The sequence below is a fragment of the Podarcis pityusensis genome (assembly GCF_964106645.2).
Source record: "Podarcis pityusensis genome assembly, chromosome: 12".
In the NCBI taxonomy this organism is placed as follows: Eukaryota; Metazoa; Chordata; class Lepidosauria; order Squamata; family Lacertidae; genus Podarcis; species Podarcis pityusensis.
The window spans coordinates 19,087,225-19,102,177 of NC_138037.1; the positions used below are offsets into that span (position 1 = coordinate 19,087,225).

Here is a 14,953-nt window from a genome sequence, read left to right on the forward strand (position 1 = left end):
CAAACTCTTTATCTGTCATTGCAGATCTTATAAAAGGGCAAAAGAGCCATATGAAACCCTTTGGGAATGTGGCAAAGTAACATCAATGTGGCATTACTTATGGCCAGGATGATGCAAATTGTAGTCAAACAACATTTGCAGGGCCTCATGTTCCCTGTCACTGCTCTAAATTACCACAGCAAAAAATGTGCTAATTCCCTGTCCTGCCAGTTGTTGGACACTATAAATCACTTTGCACTGATCATCAGGGCTGGAGGGTCAGTCTAATTATCATTTTTCTTCCTCTTCAGCCCCAAAGAAGAGTTGGTACTGCTAGGTAGTAGCAGTCAGTGTGGCAGAGTGGCAGAGTGGGGCTGTGCTGTTTGCCTGGCTTCCCTATGCCAGGACTGCAGGTAGAAGCAGCAAATTGCCTCTGATACTGCACATGCACTGCATCAACCTTCCCACCATCTCTCTCTCACTAGCACTGGTATTCAGATTAAGTTCACAAAGTATTGACCCACTGTGCTAAGACACCTCTGCCACACATTTTGTTCTCTCACATTTATTTGTTGAGTTTTGTCCAGCAACAACACCTCTCAAGCCAGCTAACAACACTTAAAATCCACTATTGTTGCACATTAAATTATAGTATAAACTGATGGATTAAGCTTGAATTTCTTAGCATTCCTGATCCCTTCCTATGACCTCCATAGTTCTCAACTGGAACTATGTCTAAGAATGATAAAACACATCATCTCCTTTTGATGGTCTCAGTAATGAAAGTGATAATAAGGTTTGTAATATGCACATTATGTGTTTTTGTACAACTTAAGGTAATTTCATTTTAAATTTACCAGCAGTAAATACAAATCCTTCTGAGACACTATCCTGTGCTTTTTGCATCTCGTGCACAGTTGAATCTAGTTCTGCAGCTAAGCATCTTCTTTGTTCAGTTAGCTCTTGCAGCTTATGATCTACAAAGATATGTTACATCAGTTTGTAACAGAATATTAATATACGGTTAAATAATTGCATTATTTAAAATAACATCAAGCTTTTAAAAATAATTCCTGTTATGTGCTCAAAGCATCAGTTGAGGGAGTACTACACATATTATTTGTGGTCTTTTTATGTGTGCTTAAATTAGTCACTTATTTTAAAGAAACAATGTGCTCCCATCATTCATCAGCTGATGGGCAGTGGGATAGGGTGGGGTGGGGAAACCATTTCCATTGAAATTGCTGTTAAAATGGAGGAAAACAGCACAAGCAACGCTGACACTAAACCCTACATATATTAAGTAAAATAGAAACATCGTCACCCGACCCCCCCACCCATCTCTCCCCCCCACCTCTTTCCCCCTTTTCTTCCTAATGTCTCAACAAATGAAACTGATTTGTAAAAATGTTACATGGGGGGGAAATACGAGAGAGACATTGCACATATTTTTGTAAATCAAGAAAATCTTTAATAAAAATACATTTTTTAAAAAATGGAGGAAAACATCTCCCACACAACACACAAGTCAATTAGTTTGTACTTATGAGAATACAAAAATAATGATCTATAGCTAGTGGTTTTTTTCAAGAAAATAGGTCGCGCCTCAACTGCCCACCCACCCGCTTGCTTGCTCGCTCCTTCCTTTGCTGCTTCTAATGCCACTTCCTGCGGCTAAAGGCACAGCTTCCCAGAGGCAATTTGCCACAACCTTTACAATTGCCAAAGCGCCTTCTAGGAAAGTGCCTGATTATTGCAAAAGGGTGGCATGACCTTTCTACAATCATCAGGCACCTTCCTGGAAGGTGTTTTGGCAATCGTAAGGGTCGTGCCCAAACGCCTCTGGGAAGCTGCGCCTGCAGTCACAGGAAGTGGTGGTGGCAGTGGAGGAAGTGGCAAAGGTGGGGGGAAGGGAGGAAATGAGCAGGTGAGCAAGCAGGCAGGCAAGCAGTAGCAGCGAGATGGTGGCTGGGGAAAAAGCTGTGGTGGTACAGCATACCGGCAGGTACCACCTCAAAAAAAGCACTGCCAAAGGTCATTTTGGCAGTGACCAAAAGTTAAACTGAAACAGAAGGATCCTAATTCCAAGTAGAGGTGTTTCAGACTGTAAGCTGACAACATGGGAAGCCAGATCATACATACCACTGATACTGCCAGGTTGAGCAATGGCAAGAGCCTGAGCCGCTTCTAGCTGCTTCCGATTAGATTCCAACATTTCCAATAACTCTTGTTTCTTTTCTGATAGTTCATATACTTTTCTTTCTGGAAAAAAAAATGTGCTTCAATCAATTCTTGAAAAATAATGTCAAAAGTCATCCTTGTTCTCAGCATCATTTAGAATGATTTTTTTTAATTGACTCATTAATATATCTTTTGCTAAAGCAAAGCTTTAAAAGATGTCAAATGGGTGCTTTGGGGAATGTAGCAATGTAACTTAAAGAAGGAAATTCCCTGACAATCCAAGAGATCCGTTGTGATAATGTACATAATAATGTGATAATGTGATAATGATTACCCTTGGGGTCCTTACTATATGATTCTATGAAGGTCCTCTCTAAATAAATGTTTTGATTAAGACAGAAAAAGTGTCTTAAAGTAAGTTTTAAACACAGTGGTATCTCGGGTTAAGAACTTAATTCGTTCTGGAGGTCTGTTCTTAACCTGAAGCTGTTCTTAACCTGAAGCACCACTTTAGCTAATGGGGCCTCCTGCTGCCGTTGCTCCGCCACTGCACAATTTCTGTTCTCATCCTGAAGCAAAGTTCTTAACCCGAGGTAATATTTCTTGGTTAGTGGAGTCTGTAACCTGAAGCGTATATAACCTGAAGTGTATGTAACCCGAGGTACCACTGTATATAAAATGAAAATGCTATGCATAAATAATCTCACATTGATTGTCAGTTATTGGGGGTAATAAATATAGTGACCCTCCATTTTGCAATGTATCTGTTGCTGGAAGCTGCAGAAAGTGTGTCTAAGTAAATGATTTTTCAGGTGAACTATCTCAGGGTAGCACTGCCCTAGAAGCATAGCACAGGGCATACTGCTGCCATGAGCTTCACTTACCTCAAGCTACCCATACTCAAAATCCAACAGAGATACCTACTAAAATTAATAAGTGCCTCAAGTTTCTCAATAGACTGGCCCTCCATGTTGCTGTCATCAGAGAGACTTGCATTCTTTGCAGCGCCTTTGTGAGATGCAAAGAAGATCTCTCAACTGGCCATAGTTTCTCAGAACTTTCCCTTCCTCAGTTAACCCTATGGAGCCAATTTACAGTGAGGGGGAAAGGAGGCACAGCTTCAAACTGTCTTTTAAAATTTCAAACTTTGTCTTATGCTATGTCAGCTGGCCCTATAAGAGAACCAAAAGCAGCAACAAGAAGAAACAAAGGAGATGTGGCTTCAGATCAACCTTCATAGTGATATCCTGGTGTGGTAATTTCAGTTTCAATCATTTTTCCAGTCTTAAATTCAGTTCTGCACCATGGGCATAGCCAAGATTTGGAGGCGGCAGGTCTTTTGTTGGGGGTAGGCAGAACCTCATTTCACTATGTATTTTTATTGATTTAGAGGGGCTGTTTCCCTCCCTGCCCCCCTTGGCTACACCCATGTTCCACACATTACCACATCTGTATGTGTATTTTATTTTAAGACTTCATGAAAATTCTTCAGCACTTTAGTGCTAACTTCTAATACAAACATTTTGGTATGAATTTCCCCTAACAAGCGCATTTCTGCAAGCATTTTTCTTAATACTGCATTTTTAATGTCATCTTCTCTAATATATGAATTTTGTTCACACTCTCCTTATTATACACATTTTTGTGAACATTCTTTGACTGGAGAACTGCATAGGAAAAATCAAAACAGGACATATTTTGAAGGATAGCCACATTTCACCTATTGTTTCAGGACGTGCAAATTAGGTAGGTTTGCATTAAAATGTGAAGCAAACTGAATGTCTCCCCACCCCTTTTTAAGAGTACTTATTCTTTACTTACCAGTAGGTCGTACAAACACAGTTCTTTCTGAAGCACGACGATATACATTTTGTATACCATCCAAAGTTGCCTCAAGATCTGCAGTCAAACGTCCTTTTTGCTCAGCTAACTCCTGCAGCTTATGCTCTACAAAAAAATTTCAGGCTAATTCATAACAAAAATATTAATATATATGGAAAGAATATATTTAATATGAATACTTAGCATTTATCAGGTGTTTCTTGTGCCACTTCACTGAGCTGAATGAAATGCCCCCTCCTCCCATCAGTTACCACATTCATACATGGTCAAGTTAGGAAGAATATTTCATCAATGAGGGCATTTTTTTGCATGGGCGGGTGCGTGCTCTGCACCTGATTACTTTGGAGCCAACCAAAGACATTCAGCCAGGTTTGGACTTTGTGTACTAAGGATGTTGTTGAGAATGCTCACATGAATTCTAATAAGCTCCCATACTTTTCCAACTCAGAGTTTTAACTTGTGGCAGTCTTGTGGGCTCCAAACTGAGATATAAAAAACTCAAGTTTGGCCCCTGTGCACACACCCATTGCCTCAGGATTAACTGAGTTAATCCCTATCAGTCAGAAATAATGAGAGTTTAAAAGCTCCCATGATCCTTTCTGGGAAAGTACTGTGGCTGTCTTTGTAGCTCAGAACTGAACTTTGCTGACATATCTATCAGAAATTGCAATACAATTGCAGTACAAGTGACAAATGTTGCTAGAGACTAATGGCTGTCTTTGCAACTGAGAATGGGGTAAACAAATAGCTCCTTGGGAATATTGTGCACAGCTTCCTAGGCTTAAATGTGTGATTCCCTCCCCAAACCCCTCTTATGAGCTTGGTCCACCCAAAGTCCCCTTGTAAAATGTGTTCTGCCAAAATTGAGTATGATGATGCAAAGACTGGCAACACCACCTCCTCAGTCTGAGAAGCAGCTGTACTTGTGGTTTCGCCTGCTAAAAATGCACACTGCATTATTCTAGTGCCACCACTAGGACTAGTAGGCTAGGGCTGCTGGTGCTCAATGCCCTTTCCTCAGCTTTCTGGAACTATGTGAATCAGTGGCAGCCAGCAAGGCAGGATTGGATTGGAATGGTGATGCTGACTGGGTATAGTGGCAGAGTCAATGTGATTATTTATTCATTCATTTTATTGTATTTATATCCCTACCAACATCCATCTAACCAGTTATGGCTAGAAGAGGGAAACTATTAGTTCCAAATGGGTAGTGAATGGCCAAAAAATGATTATACGACAAGTGATATGACAAATTTGTTTCTTTATTAGTAACATATGAAACAAATAGGCCACATTCGTTTCTTTTTATTATTACATGAATATACCCCCTTTAGCAAAAAAGACTACTTGGTACTCAACTGTAATGAAGATTTCAAAGGTAGGAAAGTGATGCTTTCAGACCCAATCTACCCCCTGGTCTTGCTGGCTGCCTACAGACTGTTGTAGAGCAATTCTGTTACTAGAGAGCGCTCAATGCCCATTCTGGAGGCATATCTTCTGGCCTTTGTGAAACTGCTTGGCAGGTAAGTACCTTAATTCAGTGAACATATATTTGTAGTTGAAGCAAGAGAAATCACAGTATACATACCACTAACACTCCCTGGTTGAGTAGCTGCAAGTTCCTGAGTTTCTTGTAGTTCTTTCTTAGTAGATGCCAACTTCTCTAGTAACAGTTGCTTCTTTTCAGTTAGCTCATACAATTCATTTAATCCCTTTTCTGCAAGCAAAAATATTTTGAATCACCTTTTGGGGAAATGTTTTATATTGTACAAAAACTCAGTTTTCAGTCACCCACAAACTTACTGATGCCATTTAAAATATATAATGTTATCTGTCAATGCAGATCTTAAGACACGGCAAACAGTTCGCTTGCTGTGTAAAATCCCATTTTTTCTGTTTCTCAACTCTAAGTTCCTCCTTTAAGCTCTAAGTGTTCCTAACATGAAGCCAGAAAGAGATCACCCTGTGCACTGTACTCTGTCATCTGTGGTCTCCCTGTGTGGAGTTTATCTTTTGCTGCTATGCTGAGATTAGATGCTCAGACATATTTTTTCTTGGGAGGTAAAGAACACTGGTCCTTACCTGAAGAACATTTATCCAGGATGACAGGCCATCTCATTGTTCCATGCACTCCAAGGTTGAAGGAAGTAGACATGGCTTAGTGCTCCTCAGCCTCAATTCATTTCATGATGAGACCATGGATTGATTCAAGACAGGTCAAGCAACATAAAGAGGAGTAGGAGACAAAGCATTGTGCCCAAGTGCTGCAAGCCCTGAGAAGCTACAAGCTGGGTTTTTTCTTTGTTGACTATGAGCATGTGGTCTTTCAGAGCATTGATGCTCCTCTTTATGTTGTTGGTGTTGGTGGCATGCTGCCTGAACTAAAGAGGAAGAGGCACCCGACTTAGCCTCTGAAAGAATGATTGGGTCAAGGAGTGCTGGAAAATGTTGAAGTTGTGGTCCTTCCTGAAGGGCTGGCCTACTCAAAAGGGTTGGAAAGGCTGAGAAGGGGAATATGGGCGATCTGTCCTGCTATTTCATGGTGGCTAGACTGGTTTACAGAATCTCCTTCAATGCCTTCTTGACGAAAGACATTGTACCCACATATGCAGCAATGACCAAACAGACCCTGACAGTGCCCCAGTGTCAGAGCCACAGATGTCTATTTGCTTACCACCCACCACAGCCATTGAAAGAGTGGCAAACTGGGTAACACTGAAGGTGACATCAGACGCAAAAGCAACCGCTCTATGCAATTTCAACAGGGTTTTCCTAAGCCTCTCTGGATCTTGGTGAGGGTTATCTAAATGTTTAACCAGCCAGAGCACAGGTACTCAGGAAAGAACTAAGGCATCACAGAAGGCCATGGATGGAAGTAGGAAATAGTGCTGTCAGTCTTGAGCAGGGTAAAGTCAAGTCTGTGCTCAGAAAGGTCTTTGAATTGGACATCCCCTTCTTTAGGAAGGAGAGACCAATGAACACATATATAGTTGCATCCACACCTGGGACCTTTAGCATATTCATGAAGTAAGGCTCTGGTGAGTAGCATTTGTTAGCCTGAGAGGCTTGACAGTATTTTTGAAGGGAATGGGTGCTGGAATGGAACTGATGGAATATTTTCTCCTTTAGCAATGCTATACCCTTGGAAGGAGCAAGAGCTACATCTGTTGAAGACTAAGAAAATCCTGACATCTAGGGTCTTATGAAGCCTCAGAGGCAAGAAGTTGACAGGCTCAAAGAGATGGTGCAATGAGCTTTCCTCTATATCTAAATCACCACTCCCCCTCCCATCTAAGAATTTAGGGTTCAATAAAGGATCACAGGGATCCAGATCATCTGACAGGTTTGAAGGCAGTAGAAGACAAGGGCAGGTGGTTGTGAGGGAAGAACTCACATACCTAAGAGAGGAAATCCTAAGGATGAACAAGGGGGGGAGCAACAGGTGGCAACAGGCCTGGGGTGGTAGGAGAAGAATTGAAGGAATAAAAGGACCTTTCTTTTTTCTTTCATTTTTACACAGAGGAATAAGGCAACACAGAGATGAAAGGGACCTTAGCAGAGAAGGGGAGAAGAAAAAGTGCAAAAAACTTATGAAGGGGATCAAGCAAGAGCTAGGACAAAGAAATGAAATAGAATAGGGTTGAGGAGCACCAAGGCATGCCTACTTCTTCAACTCTGTGGTGCAGTGTTTGGGTGCACAAGTGCCTGGATGCCTTCTTTAAGCCAATAGGCCCCACAGATGTATCAATCCTAGATTCAATACATGTAGTAGATGGTGGCACAGCAGAGATAGGGAGCGAAGACACCCTGGTCCACATTTCTGGGCTATGACTAGACTACAGAAGATCTCTGTCATTGCATTTGTAACACTGACAAATATAGTGGTACCTCGGCTTAAGTACTTAATTCGTTCTGGAGGTCCGTTCTTAACCTGAAACTGTTCTTAACCTGAAGCACCACTTTAGCTAATGGGGCCTCCTGCTGCCGCCGCGCCACCAGAGCACGATTTCTGTTCTCATCCTGAAGCAAAGTTCTTAACCTGAGGTGCTATTTCTGGGTTAGCAGAGTCTGTAACCTGAAGCATATGTAACCCGAGGTACCACTGTATGCACATTATGTGTCATTAAACATAAAAATAAAAACACCTCAAGGTTATTTATTCATTACTCACCACTGGGTATTAGAAATAAAGCTCTTTGTAAAGCCTGAAGCTCCATTTCTTGCATATCTTGCATACTTTCCTCTAGATCCTTTAGCTCTTTGGTCAAATGTTGTCTTAGCTCAGAAAGTTCCTGAAGTCTTTGCTCTACAAAATTATTTCAGACCACTTCATAAAAGAACCAATATATTTGAAATAACTACATTCAGTACAAATTTGCAATGGATACACAATATCCATAGGAAATGGTTAATAGCAAAAGCACTTGTTGAAAGCTAAAATAACTATATATATGACCTCAACAACCCTATAGGGTTTATCACTGTATGGTCATCCCCATTTTTCCGATGGCAGGGGGAGATTCTACTAAAGGGGGAAAGCCTTCTCTCATAAAGCAAATAACATTCCACTTCTCTAATTTTGAGTGAAAAGTAGGAAAAGCTACAACAGGAAACAGCAAGCGACTTAGGACTAGTTTTACTAATAACTAATAAGATGCTGATGATGATTAAAATGGTTACAAGGAGCACATTTCAAAATGGTTCCTTAAATGAACTACTAGCTGTGCAGTATAACCAGAGGAAAATACACACTAGAAAAGCTGCCATTGCTGTTCTGTGGGTATGGCCCTAAAAACCAAAGACTCACGGGCAAAGACATGAGTTAAAAGGAAACATTTTTAAAAGTACGTTACAGGAAAACCAATTTAAGTTGTTGGTAAAATATACATTTTGACCAGCAGAATCTGCAGTGCTTAGCAGTTTCCCCACTTCCTAAAGTATGAGACCCTAGCTTAACAGACCCACAGAAAGAGGAACAAGCGCAGATCTACACGCATGGTTTTTAACATTAAGGAAGGATTAAGGAATGGTTTCAATAACATATGACATCCTACTTTTAAGATTCATAATGCGTTATTAAAATGTGACACCAGAGGACGCAGCAGAGCAACCAGCAGCAGTTTTGATGAAAAAAACCCAAGGTAAAAAACACTTTAATTAATAAGTATGCCTTGTGACGTTTTAAAATGACATATCTAACATCATTCTAACAACGTTAAACAGATCAGTGTAGATCTAGCCCAAGTCTCCACTCCATCAGGTAATAGGTGCAGATTGGCTGCTGTGAAAAAGATGAGACACACTAGGGTATAAGCTTGTAAAGTATAAGCCTAAAAGTGTAATCATGACTCTGTTCAAATTCAAAATTCAAAAATATTTCTGATTAGCAAGCTACCACTAGTAATATAAATAAATAAAATCACTATCCCTCCTTCCTCAATGAACATATTTGTTTATGAAATCTTAGTTAGGCATAAATCTGTCATTTATTATTTCTAGGTAAAAAAACATTTGAAGTTTTGTGCCTTTTTTACCATTCGCACTGTCTGACTGGAGAGATGCAAACGTTTCTGCTTCTTGTAGATCTTTTAGATTTGCATCTAGTTTTTCTTGCAAAAGTTTTTTCTTCTCAGATAATGCAGAATGTTTCATTTCTACAAGGAAATGCCTCAGAATTATTATAAATGACTATTCCAAAGTTGTATTTAAAATTTGAAACAGTTTTGATTACTTTTCAAAGTAAGTTCTGTTGAAATCAGTTCTCTCTACTTCTGTGTAACATGGAAAGAGTTGTGCAATGGATTTGATGGAGTCCTGGGCCAAATCAGGCCTATTCAGAGGGATGATGCCACCTATTCATGGATTCAGAAAAAGTCCTCTCAAGGATTTTGCTTCCTCTCCAGATTGCAGCTCGTTGACTTTCAAACACACAGAAACATGACAACCCAGACTCTTAATTCCAGCCAGCAAAAATACAACCTTAATTATCACTCAATAATACATCACTCACTTTTTCCTACTTGTTGAATATATTATCCATTGCTTATGTGTAGTGCTTACTATGTGCTTACTATGCATTTTGAAAGTCAGGTTTGTGTGAGTGCTTAATAAGGAAGAACATTAATTTTCCTTAGTTACCAATCTAATGACAAAAGAGTATACAGTGGATGCAATTACCCTGAAGTTGACTTTTTCCAACAATGCTTGAAGCAGAAGGTTGCGCCATTTGCAGATCCTGCAGGTTTGCTTCTAGATGAGCAGCCAGCACCTTTCTTTGTTCTTTAAGCTCTTTTATCTTTTTATCTGTGGAAACACAAACACTTTGTACATTTATTGTACATTTATTGGACTATATATATTTGAAACTAAATAGTACTTTCTGCTTTTAGATAGTAATCTGCTTTTAGCAAATGTACCAGTGAACAGCTATGTAATATCAATCATTCATATGTATATCCCACTTGATTATCACAGGTTTATGAAGCAAATTGCAATGCTATAAAATTACAAAACAAACTTATGAAAACACAAAAACCATAATAAATGTTTAAAGCAAAGGACATAGTTAACAATGTCCATATGGTAATGGGCTGTGACAAGCCACACTGGTGTGGCAGGAGAGGATGACAAGAGTGGCAGGAAAAGTCAAGGATAATCAAATGAACATTTAAACATTTTAGTGTAGAGTAGCATAGCGTAGCATAGCATAGCATAGCATAGTATCTAAATGTGTTTTTTTTTTTATTTGCAGAATATGCATAGATACATTTTCAAATTGAGAGAAAGAGCATCACATGATACCAAAGACAATCCTAGTTGTGATCCAGAATCACTGTTTGAACAGAGTTGCTGGAGAAGACTTGTTTGATACCAGCAGCAGGCCTAATCAAACCTCCCAAAAAGAAAGTTTGTTGACAATATGTGGATAGTTATCTGAGCCTTGGTTTTATATGGACTACAGCTGAAGCTTCCTGAAAGGTACCATGGGTACTCCCCTTAAAGGGGCACCAAGGTCTGCCCCTATGCTAGCATTTCCATGTCTTCTGGTAAGTAATTCGTAGAGTGGAATTTCCCAGGCCTATCCGGAATACTTGCTGACTGCAGTGTTCAGGTGGAAATCGTCAAAATATCCAATAAAACCCAAAAGTTTGTTTTATCAGATTTTCCATAAAATTAGCTCAAAAACATCAATTTTTAAAGCTCAACTTAAATATGGCAACCCTAATAGAGTATAATGCCAATTCTGGTCTATTTGTTTATTCTCTTCGGTTTATTAATGTTTGGGCTTGAGTGATAGTTTCTTTTTGTGTATCAGAACAGTACAGCAGCTGAAAGCAGCTTTTAAATGAATTGATAGCGGTAGGTTATAGAAAAACCAACTTTAAAAGGGTGAAATTAATTTACTAGCGTTAGAATCAATTAGAATCAAGTTAGAACAAGTAGTTAATGAGAACTTCTTGGTGAACGCAATCAATTTAGTGTGGTGTTAAAAACAGCTTTGGGGGAAGTGAATCAACTAAAGACAAAGAAGGAGAAAAATCACTAGGGAAAGAATCAATTGTACTCTCTGCAGAAGAATTAATTAAGCAATCAAAGCACTGTAGATAAAGCAATTAAGCACGTTACAGGGGGAAATAGTTTGGGGAAACTGCACCAAACCAACCTGGTGCAGTAAAACTTCTCAAAACAAGTGAGCAAATCACTCGTAAGAAGGAAGTAGTGACAACAGAAAAAAAATGCAGTTAAAGGTCAGATGAGCATCCAACAATACACTTTGCCTGCTTTAAGTAAGGGACGAAAATGAACTGCCACTCAAGAATGGGACAATGGAGAAGCATCTGACAGTGGTGATTTTTTTTCTGCCTTCAAGCGAGTTGAGCAAAATGATATTGCAGCTGGTGGTGTCCTGGTGTTCCCTGGAGAAAGGTTATGTGGAAAGTTTATATTTAAAAATTGGAAGAGTAATCCTAAATTAAGGAAAATTCCAAAAAGCAGCTATCACAGATGAGAAGATTCTAGACCTTGGCCCCACAATCTAGCTGTCCCAGGGTGAACAAACACACAGCAAGGCCTTACCAAGATTTTAATGCATGAAGGAAATTACATTGGAAGACATGCCCCTTTTGATATCCTGATCACAGGTCACTAACAGTGTTCAGTGTTAACATCAACACTTGCATGGGAAATAAGAAAGAACTCAACAGCACCACAGTAAAAGACAGCTCACATGGAATACAGTAGATCGGTAATCCCTCAGAACCACTGTCTACAACCTCCTCGGATTTTGATCCATCAGTGTGATCAAGGCAGCTTTGTCTCTAACCAGAGTTTATATTACAGTGTAATTCTATAGCAACCAGCTTAATATTTGTAAGTTTCCTTAAATAGTACTTCATGTTTTAGCTAATATTATTTGGACTCAAATTAACATTAGACTATTTGTGTGCAAAGTGGCTTGATCTTCCCTACAAAATAATCAAGAAGTGTGCCAAAAGTAGTTTAAATGCTTTCTTTTTGTGTGTTTTAAAAGATACAGAAATCTATTTTTGCCACATTTCGTTTTTGTTTTAAAGTGATACAAGACTACGTGAACCTAGTAAAGAAAAATCTAAGCTTTCCACGTTTTAGTTTGACATTAGAATATAGCATAACTTTGCAAATGGGTTTGGGGTTGAGATTGTACTTACCACTCACACTTCCTGGTTGGGTAGTGGCAAGAGTTTCAGCTTGTTCTAACTCCTTCATATTTGATTTCAAACTTGCAAGCAAAACTTTTCTTTCTTTTGAGAGCTCATCTATTTCCTTCTCTGCAAAGTGAAACATGTGAGAACTAAGTGAGAATGTTCTCATGGAGATAAAAATAATACAGGAAGCAGATAAGTGTGCAGACAGAAGCATATTGAGGGTCCCTTGCACCCTTGGCAAGGAGCTGTATCAGCAAATGCTGATTGATGATAATCAGAGTTTTGTCCTCATGGCACATTAAAGGGAGCATGAAGTATGTTGTCATCCTTGCAAAATTCCAGAGCAGGAGACCCAGTGAAACTAGAGGCTCCCCTGCTCTGTCACAGTGGGGAACTGCTGCAAAGCAGGACCTTATGATGTTAGTGGGGATGAGTTAGGAGGTGGCAGCTGCTGTCACTATACAAGGCTCAGGCTCAGTTTGCTTCTTGCTGAAGCCATGTCAAAATTCTGCCCAGCATTCTATCAATGCTCATCTGACATGTGGTGCCCACAACACATTGCTCTGGTTTGCAAATGTGCTTACGGGTCTTAAAAAGGGTTGGCCACCACTTGGGCTACAGGAATGATACAATCACTATCGTTGCTGTTTATCATTTCTTTCTCTTTTGTTTACAAAGTGCTTTATGCAACTTTTATCTCTTTCATATCTTGTCTAGTCTGTGGGTTGGCGTCTTGCTCCTGGGGATTCAGCAAGAGTACACGTTTGGTAAATAGCTTACACTACAATCCCATAATGGTCTGCTCAATACTAAGGGCCCCTCCAGCCATCTTTTTTGCAGAGAATTCATCATGATTTGTGCTCACAGTGTTATTGGGGGTATTATATGCATTGCCTTAAATACTGTTTACACCTGCAAAAATTTTGGGGTAGTGCTGCTGATTCTTTTCCAGTCAGTGCATATTCTATAACTTCCTGCTGAAATTGTTTAACTTTTCATATCATAAACATTCTTGGGGTAGGTGGGAGGGGCAGATTCCTGCTTCTGTTGCACTCTTGCCCATCCAGACAGCAAGAATGTGGTAGCATTGGGCAAGCATTGCAAGAAAACATATAAAGCAAAATAAATACACCATTGATACAGCAGTATCATGCCAAGAGCATGTTGCTAAGTACAACTGGAACAGCAGAATACAACAGGAAACCACAGGAAGGGAAAGTGCCCATGTGCTCAAATCCTATTTGCTGGTTTCCCAGAGTCATCTGGTTGGCCACTGTAAGATAAGGATGCTGGACTAGATGGGCCATTGGCCTGATCCAGCAGCCTCTTCTTATGTTCTTAATTGCAGCAAAACACCAGTCTGGGGGAGGGGGCAAGTCTTCTGGAGTTTATAATGCTAAGTTGATTCAGTTTTGCCCTTCCCTCTCTCTCACACAGAAAAACACCCTCCTTTCCATTGCCACATCTGCAAAACCAGAACAAGAACTCTGATCAGTTAAATGTTTAAACAAAGCCAAAAACAACACCTGGCTGCGCTTCTAGGCACTCTGAACCCAAGGAGAAACAGTTAGGTTCCAGATGGTGACTAACAGTATGGAGGAGATACCAACACCACCCACCCTCGTTCAGCAAGTTTGGGCTTGTCTTACGTCCGGAAAATTCTGGACATATTCGGAAATTGGATGCCTAAAACGGCATCTGATGAGAATTTTTGAATTTTAAAAGATGTCTGGAGGTTCAGAGCTGACAGTCTGGGCATGCATGGGTGGGCGAGGGCAGCTGCAGCCAGGGAAGGAGGCGAAGAATGTAAGGCTGTTGCCTCCCAGTAAAATGGGACAGCGCACTCCGTCGGCTAGGGGCCGGCAGCCACAGCCACCTCTGAGTGCTCTCTGTCTCTCTCTCTCTCAGGATAGCTCAGCATGAGACTCTTAATCTCAGGGTTGTAGGTTTGAGTCCCATGTGTTGGGGAAAGATTCTTGCATTGCAGGGGGTTGGACTAGATGATCCTAAGGGTACATTCCAACTCTGCAAATCTAAATCTAAAATCTCTCCCTTTGGGAGAGCCCAGCTGTGCAGAACTGAAATATGCCTGCCGCCTGGTGCCTAGCCAACCCCAGAAAGAGGAAGATTAAACAAACAAACAAATAAAGCTGAAGTTGAAAAATGTGTCCTCTTTTGGGAGTTTCCTTAAAAAAAGAAAAAAGATCTCTTGAAATCATGGACTTCATCATAGGGAAGGATTTCTTCAAGCCAGTAAATCCATTTGG

At 40.2% G+C, this 14,953-nt stretch overlaps 1 protein-coding gene across 5 annotated transcripts in view; it reads right to left on the reverse strand.

The window, feature by feature from the left end:
• Nucleotides 1-14,953, reverse strand: part of CCDC7 (coiled-coil domain containing 7) — a 146,081-nt gene that overhangs the window by 66,737 nt on the left and 64,391 nt on the right. For all 5 annotated transcript variants that reach the window (XM_080973928.1, XM_080973927.1, XM_080973929.1 and 2 more), the window contains exons 29-36: nucleotides 12,690-12,809; nucleotides 10,180-10,305; nucleotides 9,537-9,656; nucleotides 8,174-8,308; nucleotides 5,591-5,719; nucleotides 3,982-4,107; nucleotides 2,122-2,241; nucleotides 837-956 (exon numbers count right to left, since the gene is read on the reverse strand). In XM_080973928.1, coding sequence (XP_080830054.1) covers nucleotides 837-956; nucleotides 2,122-2,241; nucleotides 3,982-4,107; nucleotides 5,591-5,719; nucleotides 8,174-8,308; nucleotides 9,537-9,656; nucleotides 10,180-10,305; nucleotides 12,690-12,809 — 996 coding nt within the window. The remainder of the gene's footprint in view (nucleotides 1-836; nucleotides 957-2,121; nucleotides 2,242-3,981; nucleotides 4,108-5,590; nucleotides 5,720-8,173; nucleotides 8,309-9,536; nucleotides 9,657-10,179; nucleotides 10,306-12,689; nucleotides 12,810-14,953) is intronic.